The sequence below is a fragment of the Mytilus galloprovincialis genome, chromosome 5 (assembly GCF_965363235.1).
Source record: "Mytilus galloprovincialis chromosome 5, xbMytGall1.hap1.1, whole genome shotgun sequence".
In the NCBI taxonomy this organism is placed as follows: Eukaryota; Metazoa; Mollusca; class Bivalvia; order Mytilida; family Mytilidae; genus Mytilus; species Mytilus galloprovincialis.
Genome location: NC_134842.1, coordinates 73675996 through 73688817, shown reverse-complemented (window position 1 = coordinate 73688817; position 12822 = coordinate 73675996). Strand labels below are relative to the sequence as shown.

At 32.0% G+C, this 12822-nt stretch overlaps 1 protein-coding gene across 6 annotated transcripts in view; it reads right to left on the bottom strand.

The window, feature by feature from the left end:
• The window catches only part of LOC143076396 (dynein axonemal heavy chain 10-like), an 83761-nt gene that overhangs the window by 13868 nt on the left and 57071 nt on the right, over positions 1-12822 (bottom strand). For all 6 annotated transcript variants that reach the window (XM_076252141.1, XM_076252142.1, XM_076252143.1 and 3 more), the window contains 14 exons: positions 12505-12702; positions 9691-9924; positions 9207-9304; positions 8459-8640; positions 7714-7856; positions 6887-7104; positions 6128-6349; positions 5742-5889; positions 5197-5332; positions 3079-3233; positions 2358-2576; positions 1487-1864; positions 1072-1227; positions 402-740 (listed from right to left, as the gene is read on the bottom strand). In XM_076252141.1, the coding sequence (XP_076108256.1) occupies positions 402-740; positions 1072-1227; positions 1487-1864; positions 2358-2576; positions 3079-3233; positions 5197-5332; positions 5742-5889; positions 6128-6349; positions 6887-7104; positions 7714-7856; positions 8459-8640; positions 9207-9304; positions 9691-9924; positions 12505-12702 (2826 nt within the window). The remainder of the gene's footprint in view (positions 1-401; positions 741-1071; positions 1228-1486; positions 1865-2357; positions 2577-3078; positions 3234-5196; positions 5333-5741; positions 5890-6127; positions 6350-6886; positions 7105-7713; positions 7857-8458; positions 8641-9206; positions 9305-9690; positions 9925-12504; positions 12703-12822) is intronic.

Here is a 12822-nt window from a genome sequence, read left to right as displayed (position 1 = left end):
ATTTTATGTTTACATTATAATTTTTTTCCTTTTACAAATACCCTTTATAACAACAAATATCATCTAAACACAGTTTTCACAATTAACTTTTGCAACCACAGACAGAATGTAAACTCTTCTTTTTTTTTTAAGTTGTGTAGATTCTACGGTGAACTCTTTTATTTTCATTGATTTTTTTAACGGAAAAGTTGCATTTTTGTAGAGTTTTAATTTAGATGTTTTGCACAGTATGCATACATTCCTTAAGAAAATTTGTTATTTGTTGAACACTAAAATTCGTGGTTCTCTGGTACCCACGAAATTGCTATCCATTGAATGATAATGAATCTGCAGTATTGGCCTGTAGAAGTATTTACAGGCCCTATAGTAATTTTACAGGTTGTTGGTCAAAAGTGTTTTACCTTTTCTTGACCTTGTCCCATAGACAAAAACTTCAATTTGTTAGATCCAAATTCAATTCTTTCGGCCAGTTTGACCAAATCACTTGCAGGATCGGAACCAGGACTCAATATAAACACGATTGGTGATGTCGGCATACTCTGTTCAAAGACTGTCTCAAAACTAATGATTGGGGGTGTGACATATTTCTCTCCCATAGATTTAGTGACATACTCCTCTACAGCTCTGTAAATACGGTCAATTCTGAAACATCTGAGGAGTACAAGTCTCTGGAAATGAGTGAGGGAGTCCTCATACTTCAGTGGGTATTTTTGGGACTCTGGTGTATCATGGTCAAACCACTGTGAATTGAAAACATTTCATTTATTTAAAATTTCTCATGAAAAAATGTAGGGCTAAAAAATAGAAAATACAAAAAACTTTGAAAGTAGTGAATGATGAATGAATTAATGCACTTTTCTTCAATCTTTCAACTAATTCCTAATTTTAAGTCTAATAACTTTATTCCATTGTCAACCAGGAGTGCAGTTTGAGAAAGTATTAAATCATCATGGTTATTTTACAAGTTGTTTTAACAAATTCAGAATTTTATTTTTTATTGAGCATTTTTTCCATTTTCAATTTTACATATTTTGATCACTAAGGATTAATTATTTTCCGTGTGTTTCTTACCTTTTTCCATAATTTTTCATTCCTTTCTATATCTTCTAGCAGTGATCCAAACCTGTCAGGTAAAACCTCCACTAGCCTGATACAGTCTTCCCAACCTTCTTCTGGGAACCAGGTAAATGGCTTCTTCCTTTTACTCTTCTCTAGAGCAATGTTACCCTGAAATATGTAAAAATATATTCAGTTTAATTCATAATTGATTTTACAAATATTTTGTATTTGTTATATAAATAAGAATGAAGGGATTTGTCTACATTAAAATCTAATATGACGGCAAATCAAAATAACTCTTACTCAAATAACTTTAATGTACACTTTATTACAGTAACATAATGAGACAGTTTGTGATTTGAATAAATATGGGAAAGCTACGATGTGAAACTGATCTCAAATGGGAGACAACTTTTCTAAAACGAACCTTTATAAAGAAGTCGAGTTCCTCCTGTGTGACATTTCCCTGATCCTGCTCCAACTTGATGGCAATTTGGAAGGAGAAAAGTAGCTTGTGTTTCTCAAAAATACCAGTACATCCATAGTTATACATGTTATGTGTTAGTGTGTCCATGATGTTACGTAAACGTTTCTGTAACATGGCGTCCGGTAATGATTTCTTCAGTGAGAATTGGAACACTTCCAAGTAAGATGAGAGAGAATATTGGTACATAGTGTTTATAGAGGACATCTCTGCCAGGATGAAAAACAAGATGGCTCCTCTCCTAGCAGCTGGACGATAACCATCACGTAGTTTGTCAATGTCCAAAGCTGTCTTCGCTCCAAGTTTTAATTTTTCTGAAACCTAAAAAAGAAAGCAACATCAATCTTAATCGTCTGTGTATGCCTTTGAAAGATATAAAAAATCCACAAAAAACTGTGAATGTTCACAATTATATAATAGCTAGTCATAATCTTCAATATTGTGGTTGTCCTGTACATGCATAAATATTTTCCACTGAATGTTAAGCAACCAACAATCAATCAATCAATATTGTGAGGATCTAGATTTTAAATTACTATTTCTTCTTTAATATGTTTTTTTTCAACTAATACAGCCATTCTAAATGGAATGTTCCTATGTGCAATTAAGTTTCCTATTACATATTTGAAAAAAATAGGGTAGGTAGTAAGAAGTTATTTAAATTTTTAAAACTTTTTACATTTTTATGGATAGAAATTCGGACTTTAACAGTGCTGATTGAAAATGACAAAATACTTTTAGGTAGGCTATTTCTAAGCTGAAATATAAAGCAGTTAGGGAAATAGGAATCACACATTTTTTTATTTGGCCTTACCTCTGTAGCCTTAGTTTTAGTCTCTTCTAGAGTCTGAATCAGTTCTGAGTTGTCCAACATGTTGCCTTGAGACTGTGCTAATTCTCTCAACAAAGCATCTTCTAAATCCTTTAGTAATTTTTTATTATCACTGGTTTCCTGAATCAGACGTTCTCTCTGTTCCTCCAACTCTCGTCTTTCAAATTTCACAATAACACTCAACAATTGATCTTCAAGTCCCTGAAATGTGACAACTATATAATTATCAAATTCCTAAAATCATGAAAATAGCATTCTGTAAATCAATATTTTATAGTTAATTACATCACAGTTCTGTTTAATTCAAAATAAAAGTTTAATTTCAAAATTAGAATTCAATGGTCATTATCACAATGTATCATAGCTATTACAATAACTATATAGGAAAATAGGTCTTTATGTTGAAAATTTTACAAAGCTGGGTTCTTAATATGACATCAAAATTAGTACATTGTATCAACATGCTAAATTTGAAATTGAAATTTGAAAAAATATAGCCCATGGAAGTTATCTCCCTTAGAAACACATTCGGTGTATATTTAGGATTGGCCAGTTTAGTGTTCAGACACAGTCAGAAGTTACCTCCCTTAGAAACATACCTTCAATGTTACAGTATAGTTGATGACCATAGATTTACCAAACACATTTGGTGTATATTTAGGATTTCAGATAAAATCAAAAGTTACCTCCCTTAGGAACATACCTTCAATGTGACAGTATAGTTGATGACCATAGATTTTCCAAACACATTTGGTGTATATTTAGGATTAGCCAGTTTGGTGTTCAGATACAGCCTGAAGTTAGGATCATAGTCTACTTCTTTATCTCCAAGGATCACAAATTCTTTGCCTTGACCTCCTGCAATAAAAAAGACAATATTATTATAAAATTTTAACATATAATATGATGACAAGCTATTTCAGAGTAACTGTAGGTTTGTCACCAAATTTTGATGATCACTATCGATAGGTTAATAAGGTGTTAACTAGTAAACACTAGATGTCTCTGGAACTGAACTTTAAACTAATGTACATCTATTCTTATAAGGAATAAAAAAATATTATAAAATGACAGTTGGAAGAAAGACAACTCTGATTAGAAATTTTTTGAGAGATTGATTTTCTACAAGGGTATTTTACAGAGGTCCTTTGAATAATATGTTAGGGAAACTTTCTCCATCTATAATGTAACCATCAAGTTTTTTTCTCTTTTGTTTAACTATTTTTTCAATTTTTAACTTAAGAAATAACTTTTTTTCGGTAATAAAGTTGTCTTATTTTGAAACTTTAAAGAATGAAAATTATATGTTAGATAATAAGCATCTTAAGTAAATGATCCATAGCAATAAAGAAAATCAGACTTCATATAATTAATGTATGATCTATTCATGTTTCATTGACATGTAGTTCTTATCGATACACAATTCATGCATATTCAAAGCTTATTCATGCAGATTGGAAAGAAAACAATAGGTTCTTTCAAAATAGAAAATAATTTTTCAAGTGCAAGTTTTTGTTTCATAGAATCTTATAAATTCCAATTTTTTTTAAAAATTCAGTATTATATATCTTCAAATCTTTTTTTCTTCTATCAAAGGACAAAAATATCAGTTTAATATTTGCATTCAAACTTCTTGTCTGAAAAGTTCCTTGCAGAACAAATATACCAAACATTTTCATAATGAGATTACTTTTGAGCATTTCTGGGTTTTTTTTCTTCTAAACTTACACTTGTTAAAATTATTTCCAAAAAAGAATAACCAACAAAACATGGAAGTAACTAAACGAAAAAATAAATTAAAATACAAAATACAAAATAACTCCATCAAGGTGTGAATACCCTCTGAAATAAAAGACAGAAATGTATGTACTGGTATAAACATAAAGTGGATTTGATGTGAAAACAATGGACTAGTATTGGTATATACTTAAAGTGGATTTGTAAACATTTGGACTTTGTGACACCGATCTTACCTTTCTTAACTTCAAAAAGATAATGGAAATAATATGTCTCAATTTATAGTACATGTTATCATTTTCTTCCAATCAAAAACATCACTGTTCCATAAATGAAGAAATATTTACAAATTTTTCATATTTTTACTGTTAGGTTATTTTTACATAAACAAACAAAACAAACAAACAAATATTTTATTTGCCAATATATTTATGCATCATATGTTTAAAATATTTAAGGATGATTTGTTTCTTCATTTTTTTTTTAACTTTTCCTAGAATAAGCATTGACAAAAATTGCTTAGTTTAATATTTCAAAATTTGTTTTTCTGCATTCCTAAATTTAGTAACTATTACAATTGAGGTTCAAACCTCCCCAGACAAAGTTGACATTAGCTTTGTCTTTAAGGTCCCTTTACACATGTTAAAGTATTTTTATATTAATTTTTAGGGTTTCAACTTTCCTGATGAAGTGATTAAGCCAGGTTAGTTTTTGGACGTACCAATATTTCAAATGCATCTCTTTAACAAGCAAGCATCATATTTCATAATTTTCATGCATTACAAAATATCTGTATATTTATGACAATGCTGTTATTATGAATAACTGCAGTGAACATCCGTAACTGTGTTTTAAAGAACTTTTTATAAACGTCTAAAAATAACCCATTAGACAAGAAATTGGATGTAACTTATGAATGTGTGACTTTGATATTTTCCTTTTCAGTCAGTTTTAAAGCACATGATACTCATATATAAACATTTAAAAGTTTTTACCACTTGATCTATATATCTGATAAGTTTAAGGGTCAATATCGATTTTAATATTAACACAACTATATCCATATTTGGACATATATATTTACCTTTAATATTTTTTTCCAGTACATTATCTATAACGGGATCAATGTACTCATCTACATCTTTAAACAGGAAAGGAAATCCATACTTAATGGCCAGCTCTAACTGCTTCAGGAAATCACTGTCGTTAAAAGTACAAATCTGAAAGCAGGAAGAAAGAGTTCAATGTACAAGTGTGGATACATATAAATGTCTTCAATACATGTATGAGAAAATCTAGAAACTTCAAACTTTTATTTTGTCAAGACCCCATTAGGGGTAAAATCAGAATCTTTTAGAAGATCTGGTAACCAAAAAAATATATATAAAAGTATGGTTAAGATATGTACACTGTAAATTCTAATGTTTTTGTTGTTTACAATTTCATGAAAAGCTACACACAAATAATGTTGTCAAAATCAATAAAACAAAAAAATCATAAAATTTCCTGAAATTACAGTATGACATAAGAAGTATAGCTATACATGCATTTTTTGGTGACATCTCGCCAAAACCCTAGCCTTATAATTCAATTTCAGATACTGAATCTTTTACATGAATGAACTGTTACCTTAAGGTTGTTAGCTTCTTCTTTCTTTTTGATCCAGTTGAGAGCTTGCTGTTGAGGATCAATACACATAGGGAATCTGCTGGCTTGTGTTGTTAATATACCATTCTGTATGGACAGTTCATCTGGTGGTAATCCCTCAGATGTCCATCTGAAATATACAGAACAATGCATGTGTTGTCATGCTAAGCACACGTCCCACTTAAAAAATTGGAAAATAGGAAGAAAATGTCTTACAGTTTGGGAGAGCGCACACATGTTACAATTCATTTTATGAGACTACAACTTCATTGATCCTTGATCCAAAAATTTAACCATACATAGAACCTAAAAACCCCAAAACATATTGCCCTTCCTATTATAAATATGCTACTGGAACAACTACTTACTTGCTAATTTCTACATCATTAGTAAGAAGGTCCTCCAGTTTGAATGGGTCACTCATTGGCACATCTCTGCTTCTTAAGTCTGTTACCCAGTCTTTAAACACCATATCCATACGGAACTCCCAGCTGAATGCTCCAACATAACTAAGGAAGGCAGAACTAACTAGACAATCACCCAATAGTTTAACTCGCTTCTTTTTTAATTCCTCCAAGTCGACGGTCCACCTGAAATGCAAGTTATTATATAAATATAACTGCTTTTATTTTATTCTAAGTGGGAGGTTTAGTTGGCTACAAAACCAGGTTTAACTTATCAATCTTTCTACTTAGTCAGGAACATGACAGCTGTTTTTCATTTGTACCATTGATTGATAAAATTTGATTTTGTTAGTTTTTATGGGATTCCTCTTTCTGAATTTACCCTGGAGTTCAGTATACTTATTCTTTATCTAAGAAATTTACCTTTTCAGTAACTGAAGAAGTTTACCTTATTCTTAACTGAAGAAGTTTACCCTATTCTTAACTGAAGAAGTTTACCTTATTCTTTAGTGAAGAAGTTTACCTTATTCTTTACTGAAGAAGTCTACCTTATTCTTAACTGAAGAAGTTTACCTTATTCTTTACTGAAGAAGTTTACTTTATTCTTTACTGAAGACGTTTACCTTATTCTTAACTGAAGAAGTTAACCTTATTCTTTACTGAAGAAGTTTACTTTATCCATTACTGTAGAAATTTACCCTATTCTTTACTGAAGAAATTTACCTGACATTTTCTGAACTCAAACCAGATATAAGTTTATCTGCTGCAATCAATCTTCGTTCCATGATTTCTGTTTCCTCTTGTAGTTTCTGCTTCTCAGCCATGGCTTCCTCATATTTCTTTCCTAGGTCGTTCAACTGCTTTTCTAATGAACCCACTTCATTTGTAATTTTTTCTAAATCTCTCTTGGCTTGATGGAAACTTCTCTCCAATTTTGCTACCTGAAAACAACGAATAAGAGGATAGCGAATGGTTTTTTAAATTTTTGATTTGATTTTATATTAAATACTCACATAATTCATATGTTTCATTTTATTCATGTTATACACCAGGCCTCACAGTCATAAAACTTTCGAGCATGATTTTTGTACTCAGACTCGAAAATCAACCAATCAAATTGCTGGATTTCATGTTTCGAGCAATATTTTTGAGCCCCAGCAAAGTTTTATGCCTTCTAGGCCTGGGAAGATAATAACTAAGTGCCAATTTGAGCTTAGTTTTAGTGATTTTCCATCAAAATTGAAAATGTGTCGATGGAGGCAATTTGAATAAAGAATCAAATGTAAAATTTCAAAATTGATTTTGACCAGTAACAAATAAGAATTTTGAAAATCTTGATGGCTAATCAATTAATTGTGAGAAGAAGCGATATTTATTAGCTAACTATGTTAGACTCCCTTGGGAAAAGTTCAAATCAGAAAACATTTTTTTCTTTAAGCATTTCATAAATCATGTTATAGAGCCTTTTTCAAGATCACAATCATGTACATGAACATCCATTAGATTTGTGAAAACTTTGGTGGATGTAGTTACATTGTAAGATTACTGACCTTGTCTCTCTTGGGTTTGATTTCTCTGGCTACCACACAGTATCCCATCACAGCTTCTACAAACTTCAGCAGTCCAGTTCCGGCTTTACTGATGTTCTTCATTACTTCTACACTCATGGCACATGATTTATCAGACAACATGGCTAAAATAAAAAATATTTTTGGGGTGTAAACCTAAAAATTTTACAATTTTTTTTTATTCAATATCATACAAACTTAATTAAATTGCTATATGGACATTGTGAATTGCCAGAAAATACTAATTTCTGGTTTGCTGTTTTGCTCGGCTAAATTCAGTATGCTTATACTCAATCAGGTTTCTTCTGTCATTTAAGTTATTTCATTCCATAGGGAACAACATTCATTGTTATCATGGTAGAATATGATTCTCTAAACATTTTAGGACGATATAAAGACAAACTTTTTTTTCTTTTTCAATGATCTACAAAAAGATGTGTGCTTTATATGTGACGCCATCAGGCATTATTTATTATTTTTTTCTTATTATGGTACACATGTTTTTAAAGATATATCTGTTTGGATATCTTATTAAACAAAAACAGGTAAAACTTTATACATGGGAAGTTTCTGTTAGTAGTTTAAGTGTTACAAGCATTTGGAGTCAAGTGCTTGATATAAATACAACTAGCTACTCCTGTTGTAGACTTTGGAATTAGTTTGACAAATATTTAATGTTCAGTCAATTTTAAAAATGATAACAAATAAATATATGACAGCAGTATACCTTTTACAGCATTAGTTTGTCTTTGACTAATGCCGTCTACGTCCATCTCCGTTAGAGATTTAAGGAAGTTAGCCTCGGACATCATGGCCTTTGCAGATTTCCATGATACTTCTTTTATTCCCTTGAATATTACAATACATTCACATACACGCTGTACCTCAGCTGGTGGTTTGGCAAATGATCTACAATCATATAACATTGCTATACAATATACTGTGTGTTTGTATTGTTCACACATCATTGTCAATGTAAGGGAATTTTTGGTGACTGCCATACAAGTGAGAGGTTTAGCTAGCTATAAAACCAGTTTTAATCCATCATTTCATACATATGCCTGTACAAAGTCGGGACTATGACATTTGTTATCAATACATTTGATGTGATTGAGCTTTTGATTTTGCCATTTGATTAAGGACTTTCTGTTTTGAATTTTCCTCGGCGTTCACTGTTTTAGTGATTTTACTTTTCACTGTTGGAAACACAATATCATGAATAATCAGATTGTTGTCCTCAATTTTATGATCAACTGTCAAACCTTTCAAAGCTGAACAAATTCTACAGTGCTGATGATGTTGGGTTTAAACAGATTTCACTGTATACTGAACAACCCAAGTTTTACAGCAAGGAGCCCTGATGCTATCATAAAACCCTATTCCTGGCTTCAGTCTTATTTCAAGTACAAGTTTAAAAATCCCACTTTTTCTGTTCCCCTCCTCAGGGTATAGCACGATAGTTATATTGTACTGACCTGATTTCAGTGACATCCCCTTTATCCAGATCTTCCAAAGCTATTCTAGCTGCCTCCAATGCTGGTAAAGCTTCTGCTAAGGAATCCTCAGCATCTTTCTACAATAAAAAATTACAAAAAGTGTAACATGGATTCAGTGGTTGACATTGGTAAATGTCTGACATATTTGTTTTTCCTAAATTTTATTGTTACAAACAAGGATGTTGGATCTATTCATATAAAGCTGCAATGCATAAATTGAGAGGAATACAAATAACAAATTGCCATCTGATGTTTTTGGTCAGGCTAACTTTTTGTCAGTCAGATGAATCATTGCAGTTCGTCTGACCAAATATTCAACATTCTTTAGATGACATTTGGAAAGTCTGGTCTTTATTATCCCTCTTTGTGAGCTCATGATTTTCATTTTATTTACAAGAATATTGAGATATCTCTTTAAAACTTCTAATAACTCACATCAACTGTATTATTCACACCACCATACCTTTTCTACTGCAATGACTTTACTCTGTTCAGCTATTTCTGTCGCTTTTTCCTCTGCCATTTTTTTCTTTTCTGTGGCCATTACTGTACCAGACGAGATTTCCCCTAACATTTTCTCACAAGCTTCTGTAGATTCTGCGACGGCTACTTTTTGTACAGCCAATCTGTCATTCAATACAGTTAACTGTTCACTGGCCTCAAAGATCTTCTGTAAACCTCCAGTTAAACGGTCACACTGTAAATCAGAAAAAACAACATTAATTAATTACACGAGATAGTATATACATGTACTCTGATAACTCAAAGAATCAGTGCAGTTGTATGACATATTCCAAAGGCATTGACATGTTACAACTCACCCCTGTTAAGGTAGTGATCATATATGAAGTCATTATGTCTGTGAAGTCCTGAGAAGAGTGTGACAAGAAATATTGTTGGCAGTCAAGGTGATAACATATGTGAGGGGGGGATAGGAGGCGTCCTGATCCCGGGCTTAAAAACACGAAATCCTGAGGTCCCAAATTTAAATGAAGTAAATCCTGCCGTCCTGAAATTCGAAAAAAAGAATTCCCGGATCCCCAAAGGGTCAATCCCGAAATCCCTAGCTTAAAAACACCCGATCCAAGAGTCCCGATAAAGGTCCTATCCCCCCTCATATGTATATGCAAAAATTATATACTGAACAGATATATAGACAATAATAGTGCATTGACTTGATACTGAAATCTAAAAAAAACATTTTCAATTGTTGTTTAATGTATTAATTTTATCATTTAATTTAATTATTGGGAAACTTCCCCTTTTATAAAAAGGCCTCATATTATGCAGTCGAAGAAATAAGCAACATGATGAAATGAACATTACCTGTCGAAATTCGCAATCGATGGTGAACGAATTTGTTGGAAAATAAACAAAATTATCAACAATAAGCATAAAACATAATGATTTATAGTTTGCAGACCAAAAATATTAACAAGTGAAATATGTTTGTCTATTTATATAAATAAGGTTAAGTCGTTGTAAACATTGAAAACATGAACAGGTTGAATAGGTAGTATGAATAATCAATTATAATTTCGGCAATTTCTATTTAAATATTCATGAGGAAAAGGGATATCATGTCAGTGACTGTTTATGACATAGTAATATATGGTCAACACATTTTGACTGATCAAATACAACGAGTGCAGTATAAATCCTGTTAAGGAGGGGTATTTGAGAAAAATACCAGTCGAGAGAATGTTAAATTTTGCGAGCCATAAGTCGAGGGAAATTCGTTCTCAAGAATGGTATTTTTCGCAAATATACCCCTCAAGAACATGTTATATCTGTTTTATTACACCGAATGTTAACGTTCAAAAACACATTGATGATCGTGAAGTTACAAGCATCCAGTCGGATAGATTGTTTTTTGGCAATTACCACGACAGAGAGGGTAAAAAAGACATATCCTTTTTGCATATACCCCGTCGTCGTTAAAAAATGAACGATATTCATTTGATAACAGTAAATTGGTGAAAAATACAAAGGCTACCAACCAATCAAAACCCAGGATGCTAACAAAAGGTGTAATTAATTCTGAAATACTAATAATTATAGAAAACAAGAGTGCACACGCTGAAATGTCTCGCCTTCTTTACTAATCATTGATATTATGTTGATAGTCCTAAATATAAAGCTTTATTACAACTGTCACATAAACTTGACATTAACTAAGAAAACTAAACATTGACCAATGAACCATGAAAATAAGGTCAAGGTCAGATGAACCATGCCAGGCAGACATATACAGCTAACAATTCTTCCTTTTAGTTGACCTATTGCTTATAGTTTAAGAAAAACAGACCAAACCACAAAACCTAAACACTGAGCAATGAACTGTGAAAATCAGGTCAAAACCTGCGCGACTGACAAATAGATCATAAAATATTTCCATAAACCAAATATAGTTGACCTATGGCATATAGTTTAGAAAATAAGACCAAAACTCAAAAACTTAACTTTGACAACTGAACCATGAAAATGAGGTCAAGGTTAGATGACACCTGCCAGCTAGACCTGTACACCTTACAATTATTCCATACACCAAATATATAAGACATATTGCATAAAGTATAAGAAAAACAGACCAAAACACAAAAACTTAACTATAACCAATGAACTATGAAAATGAGGTCAAGGGCAGATGACACCTGCCAGTTTGACATGTACACATTACAGTCCTTCCATACACCGAATATACTAGACCTATTGCTTATAGTATCTGAGATATTGACTTGATCACCAAAACTTAACCTTGTTGACTGATCTATGAAATGAGGTCGAGGTCAAGTGAAAACTGTCTCACAGGCATGAGAACCTTACAAGGTATGCACATACCAAATATAGTTATCCTATTACTTATAATAAGAGAGAATTTAACATTACAAAAAATCTTAACTTTTTTTTCAAGTTGTCACTGAACTATGAAAATGAGGTCAAGGACATTGGACATGTGACTGACGGAAACTTCGTAAGATGAGGCATCTATATACAAAGTATGAAGCATCCAGGTCTTCTACCTTCTAAGTGACCATGAAAATGAGGTCAAGGACATTGGACATGTGACTGCCGACTGCCGGAAACTTTGTAAGATGAGGCATCTATATACAAAGTATGAAGGATCCAGGTCTTCTACCTTCTAAAATATAAAGCTTTGAAGTTAGCTTACGCCGCCGCAGGATCACTATCCATATGACGAGCTTTCTGCAACAAAAGTTGCAGGCTCGACAAAAACTATATACATTCTGAAATACTGTTAAGGATGAATAATTACCTGTGACAGAATATATTTATCTTGACTCTCCAGAAGTTTGAGATAGGAATTGACGAAATCTAAATAATTCTTTGGTGTGACGTAATTATTTCTTCTGAGTCTTTGAAGGAAAAGTTTACTATAGCTGCCAACAGCTTGATGTACCATTACAATATGACTGACAACAGCGCTACGGTGTTCATCTGGTATCAACTGGTTCTAAAAAGTAATAAAACACTTATAAAATAAATACCAGACAAAAGGGAGGTAATTCATATACACAATAGTAAAAATATAAAAAAGATGTGGTATGATTGCCTATACAACTCTCCACAAGAT